The sequence below is a fragment of the Martes martes genome (genome assembly GCF_963455335.1).
Source record: "Martes martes genome assembly, chromosome: 4".
Lineage (NCBI taxonomy): Eukaryota > Metazoa > Chordata > Mammalia > Carnivora > Mustelidae > Martes > Martes martes.
The window spans coordinates 154,931,426-154,946,712 of NC_137891.1; the positions used below are offsets into that span (position 1 = coordinate 154,931,426).

Genomic DNA, 15,287 nt, shown 5'->3' on the forward strand with positions numbered 1-15,287 from the left:
GTTGCCAGGACCTTGCCCGCCCTTCAGGATAGCTTTGTTTTAGGGACCACCTGGACCGGATGCCCTACACCACCATGTGCATCAAGGAGGCACTGCGACTCTACCCACCAGTTCCAGGTGTTGGCAGAGAGCTCAGCAAGCCCATCACCTTCCCTGACGGACGCTCCTTACCCAAAGGTGTGAACTTCCCCAGTCTCCCTCCATAAACACTCGACAGGAACGTGTGCGAGGTCAGAAATCCACATGTTCTGGGCAGTTGGTGCATGTCTTTCAGAGTCATTTCTCCCTCAAGAAAACCAATATTTCCTTTGTTGGTCAGATGAGGTATATGGTATGGCTCCCACAGAGTTTATTCCAAGAAACAAATACATGACAGCCCCTGAATGTGGCTTTGGGTTTTGCTCTAATATTCTCATTCTTTGAGATATGAGTGCCTGAGAGACCATTAGACAGAGCAGGGGGATAGGCGGTCTTTCCTTATATGGGTCTAGGCTAATGAGAAAGATCAGAGAATTCACCATCATGGCTAAGATGGTCCAGTCTCCAGGGAGCCCTCAGGATGATGGCAGAGAGTAGCTGGTGACCAGATCTGAGATCTCTGCCGTGGCTGGAAGTCACTGTTCAGCTCCCCTCTACTCTGAATCCCAGCCCTGCCACATCCTAGCTGGGTGGTCAGAGACAAGTTGCTCAGCCTCTCTGAGGCTCAGGTCCCTCGTGGAACAATGGAGATGTGAGCCTTCATTGGAGGGTTGTTGTGAGTATGGAGGTGTTCATGGATATTCCCCAAGGGCTCATGGATGGTATTTGATGTGAGTTGTCCCATGAGTTGCTCCAAAAAGTAAGCCTCCAGTTCTTCCCTGCTTTTCAGCCTGGTCATGGTTAATCTACTAACCTGTGCACACGTGCATACCTGTTGTGCTATGTCTGTCCCACCTCTCCTGCAATGCTGTCATTCCATTCACAGTGATGAGAAAGGCTCTCACGATGGCTGCCAAGCTGTGTGTGGAAGCACGTGGGCTCCACAGTCATGTGTGATCAGTCTTCTTTCTTCTGCCCCACAGGATTCTTAGTGACGCTCTCCTTTTATGCCCTTCACCATAACCCAAAGGTGTGGCCAAACCCAGAGGTATGATGACCTTGGGCGGAGGGGGTGGGATGACCTCTCCAGACCAAACCCTCCTCCTGTCCCACCTCTGGGTGTGCTGTCCCTTGGATGATTGGGAGGAAGGGCTTGACCACACGTGTCCTGGCCCTGGTGCTCCCTCTGCAGGTGTTTGACCCTTCCCGGTTTGCACCAGATTCCTCTCGACACAGCCATGCTTTCCTGCCCTTCTCAGGAGGATCAAGGTGAGGCACTTGTACCAGGACAGGAGGAGGGGTGGCTGAGGCTTGTGGCCTGCTATATTTATGTGGGTTTCTGTAGATATGCCCTGTCATGTTGGAGTGCTGGGAGAGAGGTGTGTGTCTCTATGCAAAGAAAGTTGGTAATCAATGAATGCCATGGAGACTTTGACCCATTGCTCTTACCCAATCTCCAGCCACAATTCAGTGTCAGTGGGTGTTCCATAGTTCAGGGTACTCTTGTGAGTTCTTCATTTTATGAGTATGACTCTACAGAATTAGATTTTCTCACATGTAATTTCCGAGTGTTGTCGATATCAAAGTCAGGAGGGAATCCAAAGATTTCTTTTGCACGCATTCTCAAACCAGGCTTTTCTACTCAACTCCCCATTCTGCCTCCACATTGCACCATTGACTACATTGCATGTGTTTCCATACTCAGCTTCCTGCATGTCTCAAATATTTCAGCCATACACAGGAAAGGTTCCTACAGTCTCTTAGGGGCTTCATAAAGTACTCGACTAATCTGTGTTGTCGCTATATTTTCACCAACCAAATGAATTATTGACTCCATGGTAATGGTCATGTACACTTGACAATTTTCCCAGTTGTCCAAACACTACATATGATCTGGGCTCTACGTACCTTAATATTGCATTTAGAGTCCAATCAATCCAATGGGCAATTATTTTAAAAAGGGGACATTAAATTGCTTTTGGGAGAAAATCCAGTTTGTTTTATATATATGACATGTGACATTTGAAGGTTACTTGGTGTGTAAAATGTAAAGCACACGTGAGATGGCTGTTCAGTGGGATGACTACATTCCAACGTGGCTGCTGTGAAATCCTCCAGTGCTGCTGAGAGTGTCCTATAAATAGTAACTGCAGGAAACTTTGTAAGCAGTTCCTAGAAAAATGTTATTTTCCAAATACAGGAATCTGTCAATCCTTCACATACAGAGTGAACCCAATTTCACACAACATCTTTAAGCAAATTATGCTTCCAGATACTGGCTCCGGGATTTGTTTCTCCCTGGGATTGAGTCCTTCCTCCTAGACATTGGTGCAAGTCATGTGGCTGCCAGTAAAGACAGGAGAGGGGTAGACAGCTCAGTTCCTAGCTCAGAACTAATGGTTACTCATATTTTATTCCATTCAAGGATTTCTTTTTCAGTTCAAGAGACATCATTCAGTTTTAAGACTGCCTATTAAGCCTGTCTTTGTGTGCCAAGTCCTCTGCTATGAGACGGCCTACTGCCCTTGCCTCCAGGAGTTCACAGTCAAGAAACAACTGCCTCCATTCAAAAGAGACTTCCTTCCTTCCTTCCTTCCTTCCTTCCTTCCTTCCTTCCTTCCTCCCTTCCTCCCTCCCTCCCCTCCTTCCTTCCTTCCTTCCTTTATTTTTCTCTCTCTTTCCTTTCTCTTTTTTTCTTTCCTTCTGTTAGTCTCCCTTCCTTCCTCCCACCCTCCTTCCCTCCCTCCCTTCTTCCTTCCTTCCTCCCACCTTTCCTCCCTCCCTCCTTTTCTTCCTTTCTTTCTTTACGTGCACTCACTCATTTACCAATTGACCCCACTGCAGGAAACTCTATGTTCCCGGCACTATCCAACTCTGGAAAATGATGTGTCCTTGACTAAAGAATTAGGGTGATGTCACGGTCCAGGAATGAAGAGGCACAGTGGGCAGGGGTGGGGGTGAGGGCAGGCTGGCATTGCCCTTAGCCTTGAACATGTGGCAGGCAGAGGTGGAGGGAGGGCATTCTCTGGGATCTCCTCAGCAGGAGCTGAGCTGGGAAGAGGAGGAGTTGAGCAGGTGAAAAGTGAGTGAGCCAACAACCCAGAGAGGACTTTGACGTCAGCTGAGGCATGTAGACATGTTGTACATGTGATGAAGGGCGAGGAAGGCTCTGAGCTTGGCTGGGGCTTCACGGGAAGGGAGTGAAGGCAGGGGACAGAAAAGTCTGGGTGAGGAGGTAGAGGGATGGCCTCAGAGACATTTCTGCAGTAGAATTGGAAGACTACAGCAGCTGGTTGACTGAGTGGCTGAGGGGGAGGCAGGAGTCTGGACCCAACCTGGCAGGCAGATGGTGCAGCAGGTTGAGCGTCACTAAGGCTCTGCCCCTGCAGAAGCTTCTCTGTGCCATACTGACTTCCTTACCCAACTCTGTCTTGTCCATCCTCTGAGGATCTGGACCCCTGTATGCCCCAGATGGTTAGGGCCTGAAGGATGGCCCAGCCCACCCACTATGGTGCCCTGTCCTGCTCTCCCCATTGTGAAACCAGAAATGGCATGTGCAGAGAGCAAACAAATTAATAATTACTGTTTTAGTGATCCTTCGACTTGGCCCTGAGGCACAAGGTGCTGACCTTCTTGTAATGGTATTTCATACCTACTGAGAGCACAGATAGGAGTAGAAGCTAATCCTGGAAGAGTGTAGGCTTTGTCAAAGGTCAAGGGGAGAGAGTGAAAGAAGCAAGGCTAGGTAGGTGTAGAGATGTGCGTGTGTCTTGAGGAAAAGGGATCCGGGCTGGGCCCATGCAGGAGGGCCCTGAATGTGCTGTTCCTGGCAGGGGGTTTGAGGCCACTTCTCATTTCCTTCTCCCTCCCTGATCCAGGAACTGCATCGGGAAGCAGTTTGCCATGAACGAGATGAAGGTGGCGGTGGCCCTGACCCTGCTCCGCTTTGAGCTGGCACCAGATCCTTTCATGGTCCCTGTTCCCACTCCAAGAATTGTATTGATGTCCAAGAATGGGATCCACCTGCATCTCAGGAAGCTCCTCTAACCTTTGTGGGGACAAGGATGAGCCCCGAAGGCCTCCTGCCTACCACCGTGTCAGTCTCTCCTGTCTGCTGTCCTCTGCCCACTTCCCACTTTTACTCTGCCCACTGCCAGCCTCCTGCTCTCATCCTCTTATGCATCAGACTGTCTGCCCTCCTCCATCTCACCCTTTCCCAAGATTCCTACCTGTTTGCCTGTTACCTTTCTCCTACCCAGCTGTAGCTCTGACTATCCACGTAAGTCATGATCAGCTGCCTGTCCCCCAGGCTGTCTGCCCTCTCCCCGTTGCTGTTCTTTTCTGTCTGCTTTGTGTTCCTTGCTGCTTAACCACATTACACAGACTTGGTTCCTTAAAAGAGCACAAGCTGATGATCCTGTAGCTTAGCCGATCAGAAATAGGGAATGGGTCTCCCTGGCACAACAAAGGTGTTACGGAACCTCTAAGGGAGAGTCTCTTCTCTTGCATTTTCTACCTTCTAAACATCTGCTCTTAAGGCTATTCAATGAGGGGATTAGGCCTCCCCGTTTATCAAGGAAATATCCTGTTCTTAAATGCAATTGATTACAGATGTTAACAGTACCCATGAAATTTTTAGTGCAACATCTAGACTTCTGTTAAATTGAATAACGGGGACTCCAGCCAATCCAAGCTGACACATAAAGCTAGTCATTGCAGTCTACCATTTGTCCTCTTTTCATTCACACATTCCATTAAACCATACTTAATCTGCAAATTAAGTATAATAAAGTCACACTTCCACCAACTAACCATTATATGATTGAATGTGTGTCGATCCTTTTCCCTAACCACAAATCAAAGTCACTGGAGGGTATTCTCTCTTCTCCATGAAATCCTGTGACCTACATGCTATGATACAAACTTGACTATTAGTACCACATATCTGGGTTCTGTGCAGGTTATAGGACAAGAAAGAAAAAAATCTGACACCCATGTGCACACATGCATAATCATATTCATAACAAAGCAGGAAAATGCTAGAAAAAATTACCGTCTTTATTTCTATAACCTATGACATGGCCATCCTTAGCATTTCAACAGCCTTCTTCCACTACCCATTCCATACTTGCTTTACCCTCTGAATGCCCCTCAGTTGGTTGTGGGTTTTTTTTTTTTCTTCCTGATGGCATGACCCAAATCTTCACACTTAAAGGATCTGGGCCATCACTAGTCTTGCCTGAACTGGGCTGTGGCATTTTCCCATTTACTCTCATGACAGGGCAAGGTAGTTCTATGAGATGCCCATGTATTTCCTCCATTCCAAGCATATTTTTTCTTACCGTCATGGTAAGGAAACTGCCAATTTCCCCCTTGGCAATCGGGATCGATCCAGTAGTCACTGCCTCTGAGTTAGACCCATGAGGAGCCTAAAGTGTCCAGGAGTTATCTTCATGTAGTCATTCTTGTGTCTCCTGGTGGAAGCACTCCTACTTTTGGAGGTAAGATCACTAGGACAACAAAACATAGGGTTCTAGTGATAAGTACTCCAAGTTTTGCTGATCAAATCACTGGGGGCAAAAATGAGTGGTGTTTCTCCTATTTACACCCCTTGAGTCCTGGGTGGGAGAGTCCTGGATATGAGAGACACAGCACCATATATTGGACATTGATTTGAAGCAGATGCAACCTCCTGGAGAGCCTTCCTTCAACCCTGCAAGTTATTGCCACCTAGCTGGTGCTGTATACCCAAATCTATCCTGAGGTAATTTCTCTGCTTCTGGAATACCTAGCTGGAATGGATATCCTCCCCAACTGGCAAAGAAGGCTCAGCAGAATTTAGGGGTTTGATGGCTCCAGATTTATGGGGCTCTTCCCGTATGTCCCCATGCCAGTTTCTCAGTGTTCTCATTGTAACAGAAGATACCCTGGAAGATATGGAATTCAGTGTGATGATTATTCAGACACAGGCATGATGATATCTGGGTTTAGTTTCAGAATCTGAGCCCTGGCTAAAGCTTGTTCCTACAGGTCAGAGTGATCTTCAGTGCAGACATAGAAGCTTTCAGGTTATTTATTTATTTATGTCTGAGAGTTTGAATACTCCACATTGTTCTTCCCTTTTTTGCACTTTCTCCAGTAAACATGGACATCCAGTCAATCTTGTTATGTATGCTCCTTAGTTCCACTAACATGTTTTAAGGCATCCAATACTTGGTCACCAGAACCTCACCTTTTGCAAGACTTTGATTAGCAGCATCCAATGGTGAAGTCTTGCGTATTGCAACATCAGGCCCTGGGCTACCCATGTGCTCTTTACCATTGGGAATAGAGTCATCAGTCCCTTTCCAAATAATCCTAGTAGAGAACCAATTCATGAAACCCAGAACTAAGTCAGAAAACTCATGATTCTGTTTCTCTAGAGTCAATCTTGGTACCACAATTTATATTAGTCAGAGTACTACCAGAAAAATGAAACCAGTAGAATAGATTTATGCCTGTCCAGAAGGAAAACGACAGACCCAGAAGGACAATGTATCTGAGCCTCACTTGCTGTCCAGCCAGTAGCTTTCTTGTGTTCTCCGTGTCTTCACACTGACCAGCTTAACTAAGAAAGGGGAATAAAGGGCCAAGTTCTAGTTGATGGGATGCCTGACTGAACGAGGACCCAGCAGGGAAGGGAAGGTCAGGGAAAGATCGTGGTCAGCCAGCACCAGAAGACAGGGATGGGAAGGGCAGGAAAGGTAGGTGCCCACTCACCAATACACTGGTGGAAACCCACTCACAAATACACATTGGGCATCATGGGATCTATAAGGGAAAGATGATCATGTCATGCACAGACTAACAAATTCCCAGAAGAGGCTTCTGGATAAATAGGACATGCATGGACCTTAGCTCCCCAAACTTTTGATGCAGGCCCCAGGACTCCTTTCCAAATGGTGCCTGAGACCTTTACAAGCAGGAAGCCCCACCCTCTCCCACCAATGCTGACACTGTCAGTTGTGGAAAAAAAAAAAACACCTTAGGGAAGTCAGGCTCATAGATGTTCAGGAATCCAAGGGAGTGTCCAAACGCAAGTGGATGGGCATAGGAGAACTGATGGTCCCCGGATACAACTTTGTCCAGGCTCTCTGTCTACTGTATCAGAAACATGAATGGGAGGCCCTTCAGGAGACCACTGTGATCAGCCAGGCCCTATGTCCCTGGGCAAAGGAGACAGAGGACTGCCCAGACAGACCCTGGGAGCAAACTTCCCTCATCCTGCATCCCTCCCCCAGCCAGTCACAGTCCTATATATCTCCGGGGTCAGTCCCCTCTCCAGCCCCAGAGAGAACACTATAAGTTCAAGCCACCCTCTTGCTGTAACTGGGTGAGCTTAACAACCCCAAGCTGGCTAACCTTCTCAATCCGGTTCCTGTCATCAGCCCTCTATCTATGCTACTCCAAGAAAGAGATTTCATTCTCATTAAGGCTGTTTTCATGAGAGTGATAACACCAGCTTGCTGTGCAATGCAGAAATCTGCTCAATTCTGCCCCTGTTATGTCATTTGACACACTTTTCTGAGGCCCTACTATGTGCAGGGCACTGTCTAGATGTCTCAGGGCATGAGATGGACAGGGTCTTACCCTTTCATTCCATGGGCAGACCGATTAGATTCAACTAAACTATTAAGGAGTGTGAATATACCCAGTATTAAGTGCCAAGAAGGAAGCAGACATGCTGCTATTAGAGAGACTAGTAGGGAATATCTACTTAGAGAGGGAGATCGGAGATGGCGCCTGGTTGGAGAGGACATTCGTGGGGAAACCTGGAGGATGATGCAAAGAGCAAGGGACAGCATTCCTGGTAGAGCAAACTGCAAGCACAAAAGCATTTAGTAAAAAGAAGGGCCATATGTACCCTAATGTTCACAGCGGCAATGGCCACAACTGCCATACTGTAGAAAGAGCCAAACTGCCCTTCGATGGACGAATGGATAAAGTAGATATGGTCCATATATACAATGGAATATTATGCCCCCATCAGAAAGGATGAATACCCAAGTTTTTCTTTAAATTTTTTTAATTAACATATCGTGTATGATTAGGGGTACAGGTCTGTCGATCACCAGGTTTACACACTTCACAGCACTCACCATAGCACATACCTCCCCCGATGTCCATAACCCCACCACCCTCTCCCTACGCCCCTCCCCCTGGCAACCCTCAGTTTGTTTTGTGAGATTGAGAGTCTCTTACGGTTTGTCTCCCTCTCCGATCCCATCTTGTTTCATTTATGCTTTCCCTACCCCCCAAACCCTCCACTTTGCATCTCAACGTCCTCATATCAGGGAGATCATATGATTATTGTCTTTCTCTGATTGACTTATTTCGCTAAGCATAATACCCCCTAGTTCCAACCGCGTCATTGCAAATGGCAAGATTTCATTTCTTCTCATGGCTGCATAATATACCATTGTATATATATACCACTCTTCTTTATCCATTCATCTGTTGATGGACATCTAGGTTCTTTCCATAGCTTGGCTATTGTGGACATTGCTGCTATAAACATTCAGGTGCACGTGCCCCTTTGGATCACTACATTTTAAACTTTTTGAGGAACCTCTATTTTAAACTTTTTGAGGAACCTCCATGCTGTTTTCTAGAGTGGTTGCACCAGCTTGCATCCCCACCAACAGTGTAGGAGGATTCCCCTTTCTCCGCATCCTTGCCAGCATCTGTCATTTCCTGACTTGTTAATTTCAGCCGTTCTGACTGGTGTGAGGTGGTATCTCATTGTGGTTCTGATTTGTAATTCCCCGATCCCGAGTGATGTGGAGCACTTTTTCATGTGTCTGTTGGCCATCCGGATGTCTTCTTTGCAGAAATGTCTGTTCATGTCCTCTGCCCATTTCTTGATTGGATTATTTGTTCTTTGGGTGTGGAGTTTGATAAGTTCTTTATAGATTTTGGATACTAGCCCTTTATCTGATACGTTGTTTGCAAATATCTTCTCCCATTCTGTCAGTTGTCTTTTGGTTTTCTTGACTGTTTCCTTTGCTGTGCAAAAGCTTTTGATGTTGATGAAGTCCCAATAGTTCATTTTTGCCCTTGCTTCCCTTGCCTTTGGCGATGTTCCTAGGAAGAAGTTGCTGTGGCTAGGGTCGAAGAGGTTGCTGCCTGTGTTCTCCTCAAGGATTTTGATGGATTCCTTTCTCACATTGAGGTCCTTCATCCATTTTGAGTCTATTTTCGTGTGTGGTGTAAGGAAATGGTCCAGTTTCATTTTTCTGCATGTGGCTCTCCAATTTTCCCAACCCCGTTTGTTGAAGAGACTGTCTTTTATCCACTGGACATTGTTTCCTGCTTTGTCAAAGATTAGTTGACCATAGAATTGAGGGTCTATTTCTGGGCTCTCTATTCTGTTCCATTGATCTATGTGTCTGTTTTTGTGCCAGTACCATACTGTCTTGATGATGACAGATTTGTAATAGAGCTTGAAGTCTGGAATTGTGATGCCACTGACTTTGGCTTTCTTTTTCAATATTCCTCTGGCTATTCGAGGTCTTTTCTGGTTCCATATAAATGTTAGGATTATTTGTTCCATTTCTTTGAAAAAAATGGATGGGATTTTGGTAGGGATTGCGTTTAATGTGTAAATTGCTTTAGGTAGAATAGACATTTTCACAATATTTGTTCTGCCAATCCATGAGTTTGGAACGTTTTTCCTTTTCTTTGTGTCTTCTTCAATTTCTTTCTTGAGTACTTTATAGTTTTCTGAGTATAGATTCTTTGCCTCTCTGGTTAGGTTTATTCCTAGGTATCTTATGGTTTGGGGTGCGACTGTAAATGGGATTGACTCCTTAATTTCTTTTTCTTCTGTCTTGTTGTTGGTGTAAAGAAATGCAACTGATTTCTGTGCATTGATTTTATATCCTGACACTTTATTGAATTCCTGTACAAGTTCTAGCAGATTTGGAGTGGAGCCTTTTGGGTTTTCCACATATAGCATCATATCATCTGCAAAGAGTGATAGTTTCACTTCTTTGCCAATTTGGATGCCTTTAATTTCTTTTTGTTGCCTGATTGGTGAGGCTAGGATTTCTAGTACTATGTTCAATAGCAATGGTGATAATGGGCATCCCCGCCACGTTCCTGACCTTCCTGGAAAAGCTCTCAGTTTTTCTCCATTGAGAATGATATTCACTGTGGGTTTTTCATAGATGGCTTTGATGATATTGAGGTATGTGCCCTCTATCCCTACATTTTGAAGAGTTCTGATCAGGAAAGGATGCTGTGCTTTGTCCAATGTTTTTTTCAGCGTCTATTGAGAGTATCATATGGTTCTTGTTCTTTCTTTTATTAATGTATTGCATCACATTGGTTGATTTGTGGATGCTGAACCAACCTTGCAGCCCAGGAATTACTCCCACTTGGTCATGGTGAATAATCCTTTTAATGTACTGTTGGATCCTATTGGCTAGTATTTTGGTGAGAATTTTCTCATCTGTGTTCATCAAGGATATTGATCTGTAATTCTCCATTTTGATGGGATCCTTGTCTGGTTTGAGGATCAAGGGAATGCTGGCCTCATAAGAGGGGTTTGGAAGTTCCATTTCTACTTTTTTTGGAACAGCGTCAGGAGACTAGGTATTAATTCTTCTTTAAATGTTTGGTAGAATTCCCCTGGGAAGCCCTCTGGCCCTGGGCTCTTGTTTGTTTGGGAGATTTTTGATGACTGCTTCAATCTCCTTACTGGCTATGGGTCTGTTCAGGTTTTCAATTTCTTCCTGGTTCAGTTTTGGTAAGTTTATATGTCTCTAGGAATGCATCTGTTTCTTCCAGATTGTCAGATTTGCTGGCGTATAGTTGCTCATAATACATTCTTAAAATTGTTTGTCTTTCTTTGGTGTTGGTTGTGATCTCTCCTCTTTCATTCATGATTTTATTAATTTGGGTCCTTTCACTTTTCTTTGTGATGAGTCTGGCCAGGAGTTTATTAATCTTATTAATTCTTTCCAAGAACCAGCTCCTAGTTTCCTTGATTTGTTCTATTGTTTTTTTGGTTCCTATTTCATTGATTTCTGCTCTGATCTTTATGATTTCTCTTCTCCTGCTGGGTTTAGGCTTTCTTTGTTGTTCTTTTTCCAGCTCTTTTAGGTGTACGGTTAGGTTGTGTATTTGAGACCTTTCTGGCTTCTTGAGAAAGACTTGTATCGCTATATATTTTCCTCTCAGGACTACTTTTGCTGTGTCCCACAGATTTTGAACTGTTGTCTCCATTATCATTTGTTTCCATGTATTTCCATTCATTCTTTAGAAGGATGCACTTTATGTATTTGGGTTCTTTCCAAATTTTCTCTTGTGATTGAATTCTAGCTTCAAAGCATTGTGGTCTGAAAATATGCGAGGAATGATCCCAATCTTTTGATACCAGTTGAGACCTGATTTATGCCCCAGGGTGTGATCTATTCTGGAGAATGTGCCATGTGCATTACAGAAGAATGTGTATGCTGTTGCTTTGGGATGGAATATTCTGAATATATCTGTGATGTCCTTCTGGTCCAGTGTGTCATTTAGGGCCTTTATTTCCTTTTTGATCTTTTGCTTGGATGATCTGTCCATTTCAGCGAGGGGAGTGTTAAAGTCCCCTACTATTATTGTATTATTGTCAATGTGTTTCTTTGATTTTGTTATTAATCGGTTTATATAGTTGGCTGCTCCCATGTTAGGGGCATAGATATTTAAAATTTTTAGATCTTCTTGTTGGACAGACACTTTGAGTGTGATATAGTGTCCTTCCTCATCTCTTAAGATAGTCTTTGGCTTAAAATCTAATTGATCTGATATAAGGATTGCCACCCTAGCTTGCTTCTGATGTCCATTAGCATGGCAAATTGTTTTCCACCCCCTCACTTTACATCTGGAGGTGTCTTTGGATCTAAAATGAGTTTCTTGTAGACAGCTTATTGATGGGTTTTGGTTTTTTATCCATTCTGATACCCTGTGTCTTTTGATTGGGGCATTTAGCCCATTTACATTCAGGGTAGCTATTGAGAGATACGAATTTAGTGCCATCGTATTGCCTGTAAGGTGACTATTACTGTATATTGTCTCCGTTCCTTTCTGATCTACTTCTTTTAGGCTCTCTCTTTGCTTAGAGGACCCCTTTCAATATTTCCTGTAGAGCTGGTTTGGTGTTTACAAATTCTTTTAGTTTTTGTTTGTCCTGGAAGCTTTTTATCTCTCCTTGTATTTTCAATGGTAGCCTAGCTGGATATAGTATTCTTGGCTGCATGTTTTTCTCATTCAGTGCTCTGAATATATCATGCCAATTTTTTCTGACCTGCCAGGTCTCTGTGGATAAGTCTGCTGCCAATCTAATATTTTTACCATGGTATATTACAGACTTCTCCAAGGCTGCTTTCAGGATTTTCTCTTTGTCATTAAGACTTATAAATTTTACTATTAGATGACAGGGTGTGGATCTATTCTTATTGATTTTGAGAGGAATTCTCTGTGCCTCCTGGATTTTGATGCTTGTTCTCTTTGCCATATTAGGGAAATTCTCTACAATAATTCTCTCCAATATACCTTCTGCTCCCCTCTCTCTGTCTTCTTCTTCTGGAATCCCAATTATTCTAATGTTGTTTCATCTTATGATATCACTTATCTCTTGAATTCTCTCCTCGTGGTCCAGTAGTTGTTTGTCTCTCTTTTGCTCAGCTTCTTTATTCTCTGTCATTTGGTCTTCTATATCACTAATTCTCTCTTCTGCCTCATTTATCCTAGCATTAAGAGCCTCCATTTTTTATTGCACCTCATTAATAGCTTTTTTAATTTCAACTTGGTTAGATTTCAGTTCTTTTATTTCTCCAGAAAGGGCTTTTATTTCTCCAGATAGGGTTTCTCTAATAGCTTCCATGCCTTTTTCAAGCCCAGCTAGCACCTTGAGAATCATCAGTCTGTACTCTAGATCTGACATATTACCAATGTCCGTATTGACTAGGTCCCTAGCCTTCAGTACTGCCTCTTGTTCTTTTTTTTTTTTTTTGTGGTGAGTTTTTCCGCCTTGTCATTTTATCCAGATAAGAATATATAAAGGAGAGAATAAAATACTAAAAGGGTGGCATAGACCTCAGGAAAATGTGCTTTAACCAAATCAGAGGAGACCCCAAATTGTGGGGGGAAGAATGGGGAAAAAAGAAGTTCAGAAAAAAAATGTTAGAAGAAAAAATAAAGAAAAAATATAAAAAAGAAAATATATATATTAGACTGGTGACTAGAACAGGGTCACCCACTTAACTTGGGGAGTATTTTGGTCTCTTAGAAGAAACTATCTCCCCAAATTTTAAAGAATGAAAACATATAAGAGTAAGATTGATGAAGGGATGGAATATGACTATTAAGATGAATTTTTTTTTAATTTCTTAAAAAGGAATTGATAAGATAAATTGGTTGGGAGGATAAAGATAAAGAAAGTGGAGAGAATTTGCTCAGGCTGGAGACTAGAACAATGCCCTGTGCTAGATTTAGGGTATATTTTGATCTATTAGAAATTGTATCCCAGATTTTTTTAGAAGAAAAAACCCTATGTGTATACAAAAAATAAAGTAAGATACAATGAAGGATAAAATATGACTATAATAATGAAGGTTCAAAAAGGTTTTTTTATGAAAGGTATTGTTAAGATAAACTAGTTAAAAAACATTAAAAGAGGAAAGAGTAAAAGTTAAAAAAATTTTAGTGTAAGAAAAAAATAAAATTAAAAGAATTATTAACTTTGCAAGACTAAAGAATCATGGTTAGAAAATCATGAATTCCATGCTTTTCTTTCTCCTCCTCTGGAATTCTGCTGTTCTCCTTGGTAAGTGAACTTGGTCTTGGCTGGATTTCTTGCTGATCTTCTGGGGGAGGGGCCTGTTATAGTGATTCTCAAGTGTCTTTGCCTGAGGCAGAATTTCACCACCCTTACCAGGGGCCAGGCTAAGAATCCGCTCGGATTCGCTTTCGGGAGTTTTTGTTCCCTGAACACTTTCTGTAGAGTTCTGGAGGACGGGAATGAAAATGGCAGCCTCCCAATCTCTGGCCCAGAGGAGCAAAGAGCTCAGGGCCCTGCTCCTTAGTGCACCCTCAGAGAAAACGCTCAATCACTCCCGTCTCCCTGGTCTCTGGCTGCACTCCGAGCTCACCCAGCCTGTGACCAAGTGTCTCTGTCTCTGGCACACAGCCCTGCCTGGAGTCTCCAAACCTCGCAGTTCCCTGTGCTTTTCTGGGGGGTGGGGGCGTGTCTCCCTGGATCTTGTGGGGTTCCTACTCAAAGAGCAGTGGCCTGACTGTGCCACAGATCACAGTTTAAGGTAACCCCGAGTTGAGAGCTCACTCCTCAGCTCTGTCTCTGTAGCCAGCTTCCCCGCTCTAATACATGCGAGCTCCGCAACATTCACACACCCCCGATCCTTCCGTGACCCTGCAGGACCTGAGACCACGCTGTCCCCACGTGGGCTTCACCCCAGCTTGGCCTCTGGAGTGCTGTCCCTCAGTAGAGCAGACTTTTAAGAGTTCTGAATTTGTGCTCCATTGCTCCACTGCTTGCTGGGAGCCAGCCCCTCCCGCCGTGGTCTATCTTCCTGTCGCTTGGGAGTCCCTTCTCCACCGGTCCTACCTTTCAGAAAGTGGTCGATTTTCTATTTCTAGAATTGCTGCTCTTCTCTTTGATCTCCTGTTGGATTTGTAGGTGTTCAGAATGGTTTGATAACCTATCTAGCTGATCTCCTGCTGCCTGATATCATCTCAGCCTGCTAGTTCTCCACTGCCTTGACTCCTCTGAATACCCAACTTTTGTATCAATGTGGATGGGACTGGAAGAGATTATCCTGAGTGAAATAAGTCAAGCAGAGAAAGTCAATTATCATATGGTTTCATTACTTGTGGAGCATCAGGAATAACGCGGAGGACATTAGGAAAAGGAAAGGACAACTGAATTGGGGGAAATTGGAGGGGGAGATGAACCACGGGAGACTGTAGACTCTGAGAAACAAACTGAGTGTTTTGGAAGGGAGGGGAGTGGGGATGGGTGAGCCTGGTGGTGGGTATTAAAGAGGGCACGTACTCCATGGAACATTGGGTGTGGTGTATAAACAATGACTCTTGCAACACTGAAAAAATAAAATTAAAGAAAAAAAAGCAAACTCTGGGGCAGGAAAAATAATGGTGTCCTCCAG

The 15,287-nt window shown here is 44.0% G+C and overlaps 1 protein-coding gene across 1 annotated transcript in view; it reads left to right on the forward strand.

The window, feature by feature from the left end:
• LOC308341707 (uncharacterized protein) overlaps nt 1-4,885 on the forward strand; it is a 42,468-nt gene extending 37,583 nt beyond the window's left edge. The window contains exons 22-25 of the mRNA XM_080801706.1: nt 44-177; nt 1,062-1,126; nt 1,271-1,347; nt 3,957-4,885. Of these exons, the coding sequence (XP_080657832.1) occupies nt 44-177; nt 1,062-1,126; nt 1,271-1,347; nt 3,957-4,125 (445 nt within the window). The 3' untranslated portion in view covers nt 4,126-4,885. The remainder of the gene's footprint in view (nt 1-43; nt 178-1,061; nt 1,127-1,270; nt 1,348-3,956) is intronic.
• The last annotated feature ends 10,402 nt before the right edge of the window (nt 4,886-15,287 follow it).